The following is a 16130-nucleotide window of genomic DNA, read 5'->3' as shown; positions in this document are numbered from 1 at the left end:
GCGGACTGGCCAACCAATCAGGAAAATTTCGTCCTATACCTGATATTACATCATCATTCATATATGTCTCTGATATTCTTCCCCACCCCTTGCAAACATTGCATGCGCAATCTCCCACTTTTAGAGCAGGAAGTCGTCTGCGCTCGCTCCACCGTTTCACCCCAAAAAGCGTCGGCCTTTGGAAACAATGCTTGCAACATATGTGTTTGTTGGACAAAACATGGCTCTGTGTTTATGTGAATGATTATTATATTTTTTAGAAGTAGCTATAAAACCAGTCCTTACCTCCCTTCTCCCTAATGTGTGACCCTTCAGGCAACATCACCCCCCTTTTTTCGCAAACTTTGTCTATTCGTTTAAGTTTTATTTTAAATGTGTCACCCTCCTACCTTCCCACCACCCCCCGAATTTAAACATTTAAGGGGCGCACTCGAATCTGCCGTCCATTGTGACGTTTCGCCCTTAAGATTATTATTTTTTCTAAATTTTCCCTATATATCTAAAAAATGTTTAATTTATTTTACTAAATACATATTTTTTTCATCGTACCTTTTTGATTGGCTATGTGTTGACTTTGTCTCCTTAAATGTATTTTTTCCCTAAAGATATTAAGAACCAGAGATGGGTTTTTTCAGTGAATATGTGATCGACAACAGAAATCTCACGTATTATACTCAATAAGATATAAAAAAAAAGTTACTAGTTTGCCTGGTGTAGCCCCAAATCGATTTTATTAACTGAGGCCTTCAAATTAAGATATTTAGATCCGAAAAAGCACACATTTTAGGTTCTCTGTGACTGTAGGACTTGTTATCGTACCATGAAAGGCAGGTAACTTTTCAAACCATGAGTCTTCATTGGCTTCTTCAGTCTAAGGACAGCTTCACGGTCCAATGTAGACCAGTTGGGACCAAACCCAAGCCATATCCGCACTGAATTCTACTTACGTTCTACTCAAATTGAGTTGAGCATAGTTGACCTGGTCTTCAGCCATCTTCTTAGTTACAAGTACCTGGTGGTTAGTAAGTGAACCTGGTTCCATACTTTTGGCCGTGGTGGTGTGGACGTAGAATGGGGCCTGATAATCCTTGGTCTCTTGACCATGATAAATACAAAACCCATAAATAATAAATTAATGGCATTAAGATCTCCATGGTGAGACACATGGCCAAAACTTTGGCCATGGTAAAGTCTACGCTCCCCATCGTTGACTTGGCTTTACGCGACAGTGTCCACTTGGGTGTCTACTTAAGTCACAAGGACTTACTATCATTGGAATGTCCTTGATAAATGATAGAACCCTTTCAATTTGACCTAAAATGTGGTCTAGTGTTTGTATTAAGCCAGGCTCTCAATATCTGTCCCCATCGGTGTAAAACAGGGATGTTAAACTCGGGGCGTCAAAGGCTTGAGTACAGACACCAGTTTATGGATATCACAGATTGAGCAAAGGAGATTCAAGTAAAAATAGTGAATTCATTTGTTTTTGGGATTCAGGGATACACAGAATTCCAGGTCTATCAGCAGGATTCCAGGCCCGGAGTCCTGCCCCGGTGGTAGATATTGTATATGACTTGGGTGTCCAACCTTGGTTCACAAGGTCCACCCCCAACATATAGATTAACACTCATAATTATTTAATAATAATAGTAATACCGGTAATAACAGCTCACCCATTCCAGAAACCTTATAGCTATAGACTCGATAACAATGAAAAGAAAAAAGTCTACTTATAAAGTAGCGAAATCCTTCTTAAAAAAACACAAATTAGGCAGAAAATAAAAGCTAAATTAAAAGAACAGTAACAAAAAACACTAATAATAATAATAACAATAATAAGCAGGAATTTAGTACATGGAATGCTTGTTTTCACTCCTGTAAAGTTAAATTTCTTATTAATTTATTTCGTTTATTTTGTTTATTTAATGACAATATTTTTTTGGTGTTTTTGTGAAGTTTTTTTGCTGTAGCGTAAAAAAAAAATGTCTTAGGATCCTATTAAGCACATTCACTGAAAATACTCATCATCTGGTTCTTAAAACGTTAAAAAAAGATTTTTTTTACTTTTTTTTAAGTATTTTAATGTTTTTGACTATACCTTTTTTTGTGAACTTCTTTTTTTTGTGACGTACTCCTTTTTTTTTCTTCTTATTTTATAGATATATATATATATATATATTTTTGGGGGTATAAATCTAGTAAATCCAATTTTTTTTTTTTGGAGCTCTTTTAGAAACGCTCGGCTGTGGGTGACTTCTCCCAGGAAAGAACGGGTGGGAAGCAGAGCTGAGTTTGGGGAAAATTTACTGGAATTTTTCATCTAAAACCTGACCTTGCCCCCTTTGTCATCTGCCATACACCAGGTTATTAAAATAGTTTAATCCGGCAAATTTTTTTTAAAAAATATCCTATTATTTTAACACTAATATAAGCCTGTCAAAAATTAATTAATTAATTATATTAATGTTTTTTTTTTTTAACTGTAAATATAAAAAAGCATTTCCGAAATACAGATGGATCTGGCCATTGCCAAAGATCTAAAAATAATAATAAAATAATAATAAAAAATTTTTCACCATAAATAATTAGGCCCTTGGCTGGCTTGGCCATGATTGGCTTTCATTGTTTTTGAGAACCCAAGAATGTGTCTCTTAAGACCGGATCCAACCTAGAAACGTTACTAACCTATCTAAAAATAATTATAATTTTTAATTTATATTTAATATATTTTTCTCTATAACTAAGTTGGCCGATGGCTGAAGATTTTTAAGAATTTTATTTAGCACCTATCTAGTTTATAGATGGTAGTCGCTTATGCCTAAAAATAATATTTTTTAATATAGAAAATAATTCTTATTGACCAAAAATGTGTCATTTTTTTTTCTGAAGGCTCTATATAGTCTACGGATTTATTCATTAAAGTCTAAAAATTCTAATTAAATAAAAAATAAAAAAAATCATAGATATCATTGAGCCTAGGACCTGGTGTGGGACAGAAAACATTTCGGCAAGGTCTCGTGTGATCAGGACGCTTCCAAACCCGACCTCTCTTCCCGTCCCGTGTCCTCTCTGGATTGGTCACCGACCAAAACCGACCCAAACCCCTCCATGCCAAGCACGTCACTCTTTACGACAGACATCCTTTCTGTCTTTTTAGCCTTCTCTTCTGTCTCCTGTCTTCCTTCCTAGGCCATGTTTGCCAGCTACGTCCCCGAAATCATAGAATTAATAGGAAACCGAAAGAAATATGGTGGTTCTTATAGTGCAGTTAGTGGACGGAAGTAAGTATTGACCCGCGTGCGGTCTCAATGCTGCAGGGCGAAACTCTCTGCATGCAATTTGTCCTCTGTTTGTTTTTTTTCTTCCCTGTTTCTCGTTCCACGCACTCAGGCAATGTTTGCCCGCTACGTCCCCGAAATTGCTGCTCTCATCCTTAACCGGAAGAAATATGGCGGGACATTTAACGCAACCCGGGGGAGAAAGTAAGTTTTTTATTTTTTTTTTAATTCTTTTATTTTCAGAACTCTTATCATTATTTTTTTAGGATGACAAGAGTGGGACATTTTAGAGGTATTCCATGTTTGAGCTACAAGGAACCCCCCCTTTGAGTGGCGAAATGCGTTGGTGCCTAAGTGAATGTTTTTTAACTTGAGTTTTGCACGAGTCCCAAGTTTACTCTGTAAAAGGCCAGTTTTCATCAGGACAATTCGCTAACGTCGGGCCAACCCATAGGCCGAGTTCACATTGGTCCTTCTTAACATCGAGGACCATTGGCTAGGTCCAAAAAACAGTTTGCCAGCCTCTCCATCCCTCAACAAGTGTCCTTAGTCCTCTTTATATCGTCTACGGACTTTTAGGGTCTATTGTTTGAAATGGAGGCGTGTTCATGGAGGACCTCCATTGGTCGAATGTCTCGAGCCGATATACACAAAGTACCAAACGCCTTCATATATTATCTAAGCCCTTCGTGGCGCGTAACGATAGCAGCGCGTTATTCTACAGGACCTACGTATCGCCTTGAAAATTATTTTTCAGCTTCTTTTTTTTCGAAAATGATCCACTTTTGGGGTTAAAACTCAACATTTCTTTGGAAAAATTATCAAACAGATGGTCGGCCATTTCATTTTTATAGAAAAGGGGAATAATTTCATCATTCCCATCTACTACATCTACTCTCCCTGCCACCGATTCAGTTAATGAACCCTAGAGGTCAGAAATAGAGAATGAAACAGGATCGGGGGCTCGTATTGTTACCGACGCATTTCGCTGCGTGTGTTTGTTACAGAAATGATATAGAACTTTCTGTATAGAGTTTGTGGAATTTTTTTTTTTCATGAACAAAAAGAGTTCAATCTAGAAAGCATTTCTACATGGACGGAATTTGTCCATTGTCTTTCGGCCATGTTTTTTTCCTCTGGATGTTTTTGGAATATCGTCACAACAGCTGGCCCTTGCTGATGCGTCTGCTTGTACTCCTGTCACTCCGTTATTCACGTCTCTCTTAGTTCTTGTAAGACATGCTCAACACCGGAAGTGATATTTTCTCTTGAAGGCCAACGTGATGTCCCTTCACAGTGTTCTTCAAACTAGATCTTCTGGAACCAAAGGAAAAAAACGAAAAAAAAGTTGCGTGTTGTTGCCGCTATGACCCCTCTCCAGACTGGAATACCTTTAAAATTTCTACTCGAGTCCGAAATAGGATGTCATGGCCTCTTAATGTTTATCTGCTCCATGGGGTCAGACGTAAGACGTAAAGAAACACAGAAATGATTGGCCTCATGAGCGTCAACGTCATCGGTACAAGTGAGAGATGATGTTAGGTGCAGTCCCATGTAGTTATCTGTGGGAAACCTAATGTGTGGTCGTATAAAAAATGAAAAAAAAAATATTTTTCTTATTTTGTTAAAATGCTAGAATTTTCTAATGGTGACCCACATATTCAAAGGAAAATTCTCAGTATCCTAAATACCAACAATTTTTTGGGATCTCCTGAGCTCAGGTGGTTATTTAATCATCTCACGTTGACTCGGCCAAAGTGTCTTGGGGAAGTAACGTTGAGATCAACTCCTTGGTGCGTGAAGCCACCCCCATCACCAGAAACCATCCATTCCCTTCCTTATAGAGATGAGCTTTTCCCTTGTGGGTTCTATAGAGCCCCTTTCCTCCTTGGCCCCATTATAGGTGACCAAGGGCGGTGGGATGTCATGATATCTGGTGCATGAAGGTACCGAGCTCAAGGTCCCTCACCCAATACTAGCAGGCGATGAAGCTACGGGTTGTCCATACCATCTATATGAAGCCATTGTGAAGTCTTTCTATTAGGACCATAATGGTCCTCAGAATAGAAGACAGACAATGAGAGGCAACCCTTGGCTTTACCGTAGAATTTGAATTTCCAAAATCAATTTTACTTAGAATTGTAATTCTGTGGCCGGCCTGGTTTCATGGTATTTGTCAAGCTCTAAAATCCTTTAACAAAATCCATGTTTTTAATGGAATATACACCCACTAATTCCAGCACTACTAAAAGGTAGTGCCTGTTTCTGTTTGACTTAACAGTAAAAAAAAATATATATACATAAAATATAAAATATGATAAAATGTAAAATAAATTCTGGATTTGGATGGGGGAACTGGGTTCTTACAGAATTTTGGAGGCTTGTTTTGGCCCTCACTGTTTGGGACTATTTTGGAAAGTATCATTTTTGTGTGTTTGTTAGTTCCCTATGGTCCGTTGGTTCCTGATTTGGAAATCCTTACATTTAGGGAAAATCCAAATGCCATTGGCCAAAAAATCATTATTACACCACACATAATATTCGCAGCTCAAAATATTTAAACTTTAGACTGCTTAAGGCTTAAGGAGAATGGTAAAGTTGACTGAACGAGAGGATGCTACAACGTAGCCCAGGCAGTCTATCAATAACAACTTCTTAATAATGGTGGCCCATTATCATGTTGACTCCAACATCTAGTAGACTGTTGTGGACGTAGTGTGGTGGAGGTCGTTGGCGGTGATCACAAATATCTATGGGTGTTGGGAGAGCAGGTCCATCGGGATTGTCCATGGTCACTCATAGCTGTTGACCGTTGACCTGTAGCTATAGGTTCTTACTCAACATAGTTCTGTGGTTATGTTTTTTGTTTTATATTGGTCTTTTTTCTAAGCTACATGGGACTGCACCCGCAAAAGGCTCAAATTACTGAAATTTGGTATTTGTTAAAAAATTTGGCTTTCTACACCACATCCGTACCCCTAAGGTTTTCAAACCACCATCGCTTGATCACAAAATATACGTCATTGGAACCGGGTGCCTATCCTAAATCGAGCTTGAAATCGGACTGAAGACTCAATCAGTTGTTTGTGGCCCCCGAAAGTGATCATTCTAATGAAAGGGACGGCCAGTCCCATTGGTCGTCCTCGATGATGGAAAGCTATCTCCAAAATGATGCTGGTTGTGCTCAAGTATGGAGAGCGTAAAATCTTAGGGGTACTGGGCAACCAAATTAAACATTATTTACAACAAAGAGGCCATTACATTAAATCCATTGGGGTAAAAGAGAAGGGTATCCACCATCCATTTTTTTTTTAGCCTTCCATCCCACCAGCCGCGTGTCGACAAAAACACCAAAGGATTAGAGCAGTAACGTCGGTACTTTTCTACTTGTGACTGTGAAATTATATTTATCAAATATTTTCAACGTTTTACCCACCGACCACTAGTTTTAGGGAATCTATCATCAAAATAATGTATTCTTTTTTTTTGCCTGGTTTCATGTAGGTTCTAATTTTCCAGAACTTTCTATTTTATTTTATTATTTTGTTTCATTTTTTTGGTATATATCTGTGATCACCCCGGACCTCCACCATTATCCAATATATTTAATTAAACATATTATTTTTTACTGGACTGCCGAACTATAGGGGGCCTCCCTGCTCCAATTTATACTGAAACTATACTCTAGTTTTTACTGCTAAAACTACTTATTTGACGACTTTCAACAAAACAAACAAAAAATCAGATTTCACAGTTTGATGCAAGAAATGTCATATATTTGAAATTAACCAAACACACAAATTTTTATGATGGATTCCCTTAAATAGTATTGTAAAGGGTGGAAAGTGTTTATTTTACTGTTGAGGTGAAACAGACAACATATCTAATATTGTTACAAAGAAAATATTACATTTTTTTGTATTAAATCTCATTAAATACATTAAATCTCAGAAACCTAATTTCAAAGGACGGTTTGGGAAATCCTTGCCTTTGCTAAACAATATCAATGTGAAAACTGCATTTTCAAGTTCCATTTTTTAAAATTAGGTAAATTGTTTAAAGAAATAATGATAAAAGACGTTAATTCTTCATTTTCTGTTTTGTCCATAAGAGGGCGCCTCTAGCCCACCAGAATTCACCTAGTTTGAGGATTATGTTCTGAAAACTTCTTATATTATTTCTCTCTTTTTTTAAGTTTTCAAAATAATTTACTTTATCTTAAAAATTACTAAAAAATAAACACTTTAATTTTTTTTTTATTTTTTATTTTTTAAAGTTGGTTAATCTGTTCTGCATTTTAAAGAAATAAGTTCCTCGCGTCTTTGTAATTATTTTGGGGCTAAACCCCAATTTTTTATAGATTGTCTAGCAAAACACTAGGACAGCTACACCATGAAATATATTATTCAATTGGATTGATTTTATGTCTGTGTTAAAACATTCTACAAGACAAACAATACAATACTGACATAGATTTTAAAAGCAAGTACCAGCGGTGTCAATGTAATTTTCATTTCTCAAAATCAGATTTTCTTTATTTAAAAAAAATTCATAATTAAATTTGATTTTGACCAAGAGAAATTAAATTGATAAAGAAAATACAATTGCAGTTACTGGATATCACCACTAGGCGGAGCTTTCTTTAAACCTATTATAATACTAATAAAAAGTGTTGTTTATTGCAAAGTATTAACAATATTAATGTTGTGATAATTATATATTTGTGGTAAAAGTTAACGTATTCCCACTGATTGTTGTTGTTGTCACCGATCAGCTATTTCCACAATTAATCTAAGAAATTATATATTTTTTATCAAAGTTAGTCGTGCACAAATAAGTAAAATTGTTCACTATTGAATAAAACTGTTACTTAATTTTTTTTTTTATTTGGTCTTTCTTATTACTATTTATTATGTGTTTGTTTACCATTTAAATGTATTGTAATTTTTTTCCCTGTGATTTAAAATGAACATTTTGCTTGCACAGACTGGAAATAATGTGTTCATTTTTTAATTGTAATAAATATAGATTATTTCTGCAGAAATAAACATGATACATGGGTCATTTTAACCCTTAAAGGGGATTCTTTATTCCCCCCCCCCCCATTAAACGTCATTAAAACCAACATCATGACCTTTTTATTGCGTAATTTGTAAAAATCTCACTAAAACTACACCACCCCCTGAAAAAGAAAGATGGCTGCTTCCGGAAAAGTCCTGTGCGCGGTACAGATATAACGACATCTACTTTTTGGTGCAATTTTCCATTAAAAAATTGTATACGCTTTGACGGACATTTGCTTCTCTACAATCACCTTGAAATTAAATTTTGTTTTTGTAAGAATTTAAAAAAAAAAAATTAAATAACCTCCTACAAATTATTGCCAACCCCCGTTAATCCATTTTACCCATTACCTATCCTGCTCTATTTCTGCTGAACTTATTTATTATTATTAAAAAATATTATTATTATTATTATTATATTTCTGCTGAATTATTATTATTATTTTTATTATTATTGCTATTATTATTATTTCTCAGCTGCAGAAATACATTTTGTTTAATGAAAAGTCCCCATTTTAACCTCCATGTGTCATAAAACACAAGTTTATAATAGCTGTTGGTAAGTTCTGACTGGCTTTTCCAAAATGATGTCTCCTCCAATGAATTATATTATGTGTTAATTGTTTATGATTGTTTATTTAATATCGTTAAATATTTCTCGATTGTTACGTTATTGGCTGATGACTCTTATTTTTGTTTTTTTATAGATGAGGACCACATCAAATTAGTTTAAGCTCTTAACCGGTGATATTTTTTCCTTAGGGTTCCTGACTCAGAAGAACCGTCAGATCTTTGAAGGACGTCCCGTTTCCATTTCCTCGCCCCCAGAACCGCGCCCTCATTAAGTGTTTGTTTTTTGTGTCTTCCAGACATATCGTGGTATGCGGTCACATCACTTTAGAAAGCGTCTCCAACTTCCTGAAAGATTTCCTGCACAAAGACCGCGACGACGTGAACGTGGAGATCGTGTTTCTGCACAAGTGGGTAGCCGGTGACACCGGCTTTATTAAAAGGGGTTTCGCTGAGATCACTGTATAGATAATACAGCTGTGCATTCAAATCCGTACAAATTTTAATCTAAAATGTGCCGATTTTGTTAATTTCGATGCCCGTAAACAAGGAAGGGCCTCAACGAAGCAAAGGAGAACGAAGGTGAAACTCAGAATTGTCTGTCACATGCTCTCTCAGTGTCTCTACCTTTTCCACAGCTCAGCTTCTTGCTCTCTGCTTCTTCTCCTTTTTTCTGTCTTTATTCTTCTCTGCTGATTGGCTGCATTACACTGATCTACTGGAACACTTCCCCATCATGGTAGAGTCTTTGAGTCCACCACGGGGTCAACCTCTCCCCTGATTGGAGGTTGTTCCAGTGGTGCGCGCCGAGGCTCATCCCTGATGCAGAAGTGCTCCAGGAGGCCAGGGTAATGCCGGGGATCACCAGGAGTAACTGATCACCGGAGAAGAAGGAAAAATGAAGAAGGGGAGCACAAGAGCTGTGAAGGCACGGGGAAGGGAGACATTGAGAGGGAGAGTGAGTGACAGCGAGTGAGTGACAATGAATTACACTTCCAAATAAAAAGCCTGCCCAGTTTGGGCCGAATGGAAAGGTCAGGAAATGAAAAAGAACGGACCAAAAATGACAAATTACTCCAATTGGTTTTGGGTCCATGTGCACAAGTCTAATGGATAACCTCAACCCCTCTTCCCTGCTGACATGGACATTAAGGCTGAAATCCATAAATATGTATTTGCACATGTACACGTCACGTCACATCACCCAGACACAGAAACATAAGATATGATCTCAATAACTCTTGAGATGGAAGTTAACCGACCCATTTCTTGGAATTTCCCCAAATTTTCTAACCCAAGGCACTGTCCAGCTGCACCTAAGACTATAGTCCGTATTGAAATTACTTTGGGCAACCTGGTACAACTTTCAGAATCTCAAAGATATTTGGCGAGGGTTGGATTCATAGACCCTTCTTGTCATTGGCATCTTCAAGTTCCCCCCCATACTCGTCGACTAGCAAAGAGACCCCAAGAACTCGTCGATATCACCAGCTGTTCGTCAGCGTGCCGTACTATCTTCAGAAGAAGACGTTCTTTCATTTCTTTCATACACTGGCGGGAACCCTCTTGTAACTGTAAGAGCTTTTAGCCGAGGACATGTTGGTCCACCGTTACCTCAATACCCTTGAGATCGGGCTTTGTGGCCGCACTTTCGTTTACTTTTTTGGGGAGAATTTTTTTTTTCTACTGTTTATTTTTTAAAACGTATGCCTCTTTTATATCCTGACAGCATCTCCCCAAACCTGGAGCTAGAAGCTCTGTTCAAAAGACACTTCACTCAGGTAGAATTTTATCAAGGATCCGTCCTGAATCCACACGATCTGGCGAGGGTTAAGGTAGGTGACCTGGCCATCCAAGAACCATTGTATAAGAACATACGCTACATGAATGGACCTTGTTCTTTGTGCATGCTTGACCGAGGCTCATGAACTTTAAATGAGGTCTAGCTTCCTCATCGGATTCCATGTAATATTAGCCTATGTTACTGATGTATTCACTAAGCTGTGAGTTGTAGATGAGTTACAAAGAGTTTGATCTCATCGAACTAGATGTGCTAAGACATTTTTTCCAGTTTCTTGAGTGAAGAATGTCGCATCCGCCATTAGCGTTGTTGGCCAGCAAATCTTGGGAACGCTAATTCCTGGGAGGGCGATGGTATAACGTTACTTTTCCGTTAATGACCGGGGCTTGTTCTCTTAGATTGAGTCAGCAGACGCGTGCCTCATTCTCGCAAACAAGTACTGCGCGGATCCCGACGCAGAAGACGCATCCAACATAATGAGGTATGGGGTCTTGGAAACATTATTTTGCAACACAAGGTTAAAAGTCCATATTGAAATTATACCAAGGTCAACTGGACGCAGTGCCTTTTGTGGGCCCATAGGCACAAGGTGGAAGGAGACAAGACAAAAAGTCCTCTCATTGCTCATTAGGTTCTACAGAAAATAAGGAAACCTCAAAAGAACTTAGCCCACTGGTTTTATTGCCTAATATTTATCATTTTCTGCCTGATAGAGTCATCTCCATCAAAAATTATCACCCCAAGATACGGATCATCACTCAGATGCTGCAATATCACAACAAGGTGAGCTGAAAATAAGGGCAGTGAGAATATTTCCCTTGGTGTCCATTGGCTTACCTTGACCCACCCATTAGATGACTCTCCGCCGAGTGTAAACCCCGGTGTAGATACCAGAGGGGGATACTTATTGACACAAGTCCCGAAGAGAACGATAGGCATGCCTATGTACTACTTACGTCTCTTAACATACACTTTGTGTTGGTTTGATGTACACCAGGCTCATCTACTCAACATACCCAGCTGGAATTGGAAAGAAGGGGATGACGCCATCTGCTTGGCTGAGCTGAAGCTGGGTTTCATTGCTCAGAGCTGCTTGGCCCAAGGTCTTTCCACCATGCTAGCGAACCTCTTTTCTATGCGCTCCTTCATCAAGGTAACAGCAATTCAAGAGCTAACTGAAACCTGTCTATTCAATAAAGTAGTATTTTAATACTCATTTTATACTCATTGTAATAGTCCTTGAGTACTCATACCCAGCAACTTCCTTGAGTTGGTTTCCGTGGAGCTCTTCCTTCTCCTGCTCCATATGTGAAGTGGGTTGGGGAGTTGCTGGGTTGGAAGGCAAGTTAGCTATACGCAGGTCTTGCCCCATTAGTTTAAAAAGTGGTGGGTTGTTAGAGTATGGGGAGCAACTGGTTCGACAGTTTTACCCCCAGATACCATCGGACCCATCTTTGCTATGGCTTAAACTTACAATACAACATAAAAAATAAACCTCTCCTAAAATCTTAGATACCCTTTAAAATACCCCGACGGCCTTTTGCAACTTCTGTTTACCCGCAAGCTCTGTTTCGTGACAGATCGAGGAGGACACGTGGCAGAAGTACTACTTGGAAGGTGTGGCTAATGAAATGTATACCGAGTACCTATCCAACGCGTTTGTGGGTCTCTCATTCCCAGCGGTGTGTGAGTAAGTACAAAGCGCTCGTCCAGAGCTGGATGCAAGTCAGTGACGAGGTCACCAAAAATACATTTATGACGATAGAACATACGGATACGTAGACGATCACCCAGTAAGAACAACGAGGAATGTTGTATGTGGATTTATTTTTGATGAGGGGGGTGATGTCTTGGCACCTGTTGTGCCGTACTGGATAATATAATCAGGACATAGTGCCCACTGATACCAAGTAACAAGAGACAAGGTGACCGTTTATTCCGATAGCGTCATGCTTCAGGTTTCGCCCCTTCTCTTCTGACTGTCTCTTTCTCAGCCGTCTCTTCAAACCGTCCTCTGTTGTCTCCTTGGGAATTGTAGGTTGTGCTTCGTGAAGCTGAAGTTACTGATGATAGCCATAGAGTACAAATCAGAGAAAGGAGAAAGCAGGTAAGTTACCCTGGGAGGCCCGTAAGTCGCCATTGAAAGAAGGTTACACGTCTCCGACGCTGGTTGGGTTGTGGGTCAGAAGCTCCATGAGGTTCTTCACAAAGGTTTCCATAGTTCCCTTTTTCTTTAAAAGCAGGAGGTATTCATGCGTTTTGAACTTCCCAAACCAATAGCATCCAATCTTCCAGGGAGGTCAAAAAACCTGAGCATTGTGGCCCTCAAGTCCATCTAGGAAGCTCAACTCCATCACATGGAGCGATGGTTCTCAAAACATTACCACAAACCTTTTTTTCCTCTCAAAATCCATTTTTGTATCTTGTCTTCCCGATTTCTGGCCAAATTGTTGTCAGGTTCCTTAGCCGAAGACAAGGAACGATCCTGAATCCGCTATCTGTTCCGTATTAATCACATGTGTTTTTTTGAACTCGAGAACGATGACGATGGGTTTTTAGAGAAAGGTTGGAAATTCACCAAAAAAACTCAAAAATGTGTGAATGACCCCAAACACGAGCACCCCCCCACTCCCTTCCTTCACACCCTTGTGAATGCCACATCTAACTCAACAACAGCCTGTCCCGAATCCCTTTACTTTTTAGACAACTAACCTCTCCCCACCCTTATGTTTTAACCCTTTGTTTATTTCTCTTTTGTTTTTATCCTTTTTTTTTTGTTTGTTGTCAGAAACACGGTGCTCTTTTTCTGCTTTTTCAAAAACTATGTGCCCATACATACCTCTCTGCTGTTCCACCCTATCAGGCTACCAAGACCCTCAAACCGTTGGTGTTTCCATTTATATAGTTATTTTGCACTTTTTTTTACCTACAAATTTCAATTACACAAATTTATGACTTTTTCATAATTGATAAAAAAACTTTATAAAATGTATGAATATTTTCTAATTCTTGGTATACTACACTATATACATTCATTTTTTTTATTTAATAAGTAAACTTATTAAATTTTGGAACCCTGAAATTATTAAAGCAAGTTCTAAATAAATTTTGTACTTTTTTTAATTTATTTTTTTTATATATATATATTTTTTTTTCAAACTTTGAAAGCCCGAATTAATATGCTTGAACAAAGTCAATGAACTAAAAGTAATTTTCTTGTCGGTAACAAAACCATAGTGTGCTTTTGAAAAAATTATATCTTAAACTCAAACATTTCACTCGCCCGTTGTGTACGGCATAAAAAAAAAATAAAAAAAAAAAAAGGGAAATCAGTTTGAGAGGTTTGTACCAAAGAAAATAAGACAGCATTCAGATTTAATTTTAATTTTAATATTTGTATCTTTATTTTAATAATTATTTTTATTTATTTTATTTAAAAAAAAAAAAAAATTATTATTATTATTATTTTTTTATGGGGATTGATGTCTTGGTGTCCATGCATTTCTTATCAAAGTATTTGATTGGAAATCTATATTTTTTTTTTCTTGTTGTTTGCAGAAGCAGAAAGCGGTATGGCTTTCAACATTAACTCTGCCTAACCCTCCTTCACCAAAACTTCACCCTAACCTCTCCTCCTCACCTCTGGACTCATATTCAAGAGCTCCCTCCGAAGAGAAAAAATAAAACATAAAATAAAAACCTCCGGTCCTCCTATCTCCTCATCCGAATACATGCACATATACGCCTATGTATACATACGTATATGTGGATATGTTTATACACACCTCTACATATGAGAGATGCAAGGGATGCCCTAAAATGTGCCATTCAATTATTATGATTTATGTATATTTTATATATTTATTACATTATTAAATATATTCAATATAATATTATAATGGAAATATTTCTCCGATATATAATATATCCAATATAATAAAATTAAATAAAAAAAAATAAAAAAAAAATTTAATTAACTAAAAAAACTCAGAAATGGTCCTGAAATGTTCGCTCTCTCATATGTAATGCCTGTGTGTATAGATATATATTTATTTTTATATATATTTATATAAGTGTATGAATGCCGCACATGTATTAGCATGGCGGAGGTATACATACACCTATATCCGGTTGCATCTATATATCTACACACATATATATATATATGTATTGTGTGTATACACGTATACATGAATGCATATATACAGCCATCAAGATAAACCAAGAATGCATTATTTTTTTATTTTTTTATTTTTTCATTCTTTTTAACAATTATTTCCTATCTTCTCAGCCTCTCGCTGTCGCTGTAACTTCTTTGCAGGGATCTGGTTAACCCTTTCCCTGTCAGACAGACTACATTTTAGTGGTCTCAGCTGCCGGTGAAAGGGTTAAAAGAATTACTTTACTTTATTTTTTATTTTTTTATTTTTTTGAGGTTCTCTTTCCCCCAGTGATGCTGTCTGTCTTTGGCAACGTATCGTCTGCGTCTCCATCCCAGTTTTTGTTGCTGCACCCCCGTTATCCCTAATGTTTCTTTCCCCTCCATGACCTACAATAGTATCTTTACAGCATTTTCATGTCACAAAAAAATAAAAATCACATATTTCCATTTTTTTTTAACTTTTTTGTCCATTATATTTAACAATTTTAAAAAAAATTTAAAAAAATACCCCTTTTTTAAAAAATGTAATTTACAAATCGTCTTGCCTGCTGTGCCCGGGATTCGAGTACCTCTTAATTTTATAGAGAAACCCAACCTCAGAGCTTTTAATACCAAAAAATGATATACATTTTAGATTTTTATCCAACTCTTTCTCTCTAATAAAGCATTTTTTTGTTTTTAGTATTAGAAAGAGGCTACAATAAGTATTTAAGAACTGTTTCTTATTCTATCTGAAGTTTTCTTATATTTCATAAATGTGTCGATATTTTTCAGCCCACAAGTTCATAATATTAAAAAAAAGAAATGTAACTTTTATTGACAAAAAAGTCTAAATAATTGTGAGAAACAAAATACTTCAAGTGAGGTTATAAATAAAAAAAATGGCTGATCTATTTTTTACTTTACCCTCTGCATTATATTTTTCATTATTTTTGGGGAATTTTTGGTTAATAATAGTTATTTTTTCCCCAAACTTAGGCTTCAGTTCCTTTTCCTTCCACACGAGGGCGCTGATGGTTATATGTAGGTTTTTGCATCTATATCGTTATCGAAGTCTCTCTATGCCAATGCCTCCTAGAATCTATGGTTCCCGTAATGCGTTTGGTTATTATGTATAGCTTGAGGTTGGATCGCGAGCCTTGGTAAAACCCTTCTTCTCGGGTGTTTTATCAATCTGTGTTATATCTTACCTCCTCTTTTCAACTCTGCTTGAACAAGATCTCCTTTTTGCTCCCCTGTGCTATTCTTTATATGAG

The 16130-nt window shown here is 37.1% G+C and overlaps 1 protein-coding gene across 18 annotated transcripts in view; it reads left to right on the top strand.

Annotated features, from left to right (window-relative positions):
- The window catches only part of KCNMA1 (potassium calcium-activated channel subfamily M alpha 1), a 128896-nt gene that overhangs the window by 70772 nt on the left and 41994 nt on the right, over nt 1-16130 (top strand). For all 18 annotated transcript variants that reach the window (XM_053450497.1, XM_053450486.1, XM_053450496.1 and 15 more), the window contains exons 9-16: nt 3190-3281; nt 9211-9321; nt 10641-10746; nt 11111-11193; nt 11426-11495; nt 11710-11865; nt 12293-12402; nt 12751-12819. In XM_053450497.1, the coding sequence (XP_053306472.1) occupies nt 3190-3281; nt 9211-9321; nt 10641-10746; nt 11111-11193; nt 11426-11495; nt 11710-11865; nt 12293-12402; nt 12751-12819 (797 nt within the window). The remainder of the gene's footprint in view (nt 1-3189; nt 3282-9210; nt 9322-10640; nt 10747-11110; nt 11194-11425; nt 11496-11709; nt 11866-12292; nt 12403-12750; nt 12820-16130) is intronic.

This window comes from Spea bombifrons, chromosome 11, assembly GCF_027358695.1.
Source record: "Spea bombifrons isolate aSpeBom1 chromosome 11, aSpeBom1.2.pri, whole genome shotgun sequence".
Taxonomy (NCBI): Eukaryota; Metazoa; Chordata; class Amphibia; order Anura; family Pelobatidae; genus Spea; species Spea bombifrons.
This window is presented reverse-complemented; position numbering and strand designations above follow the sequence as displayed.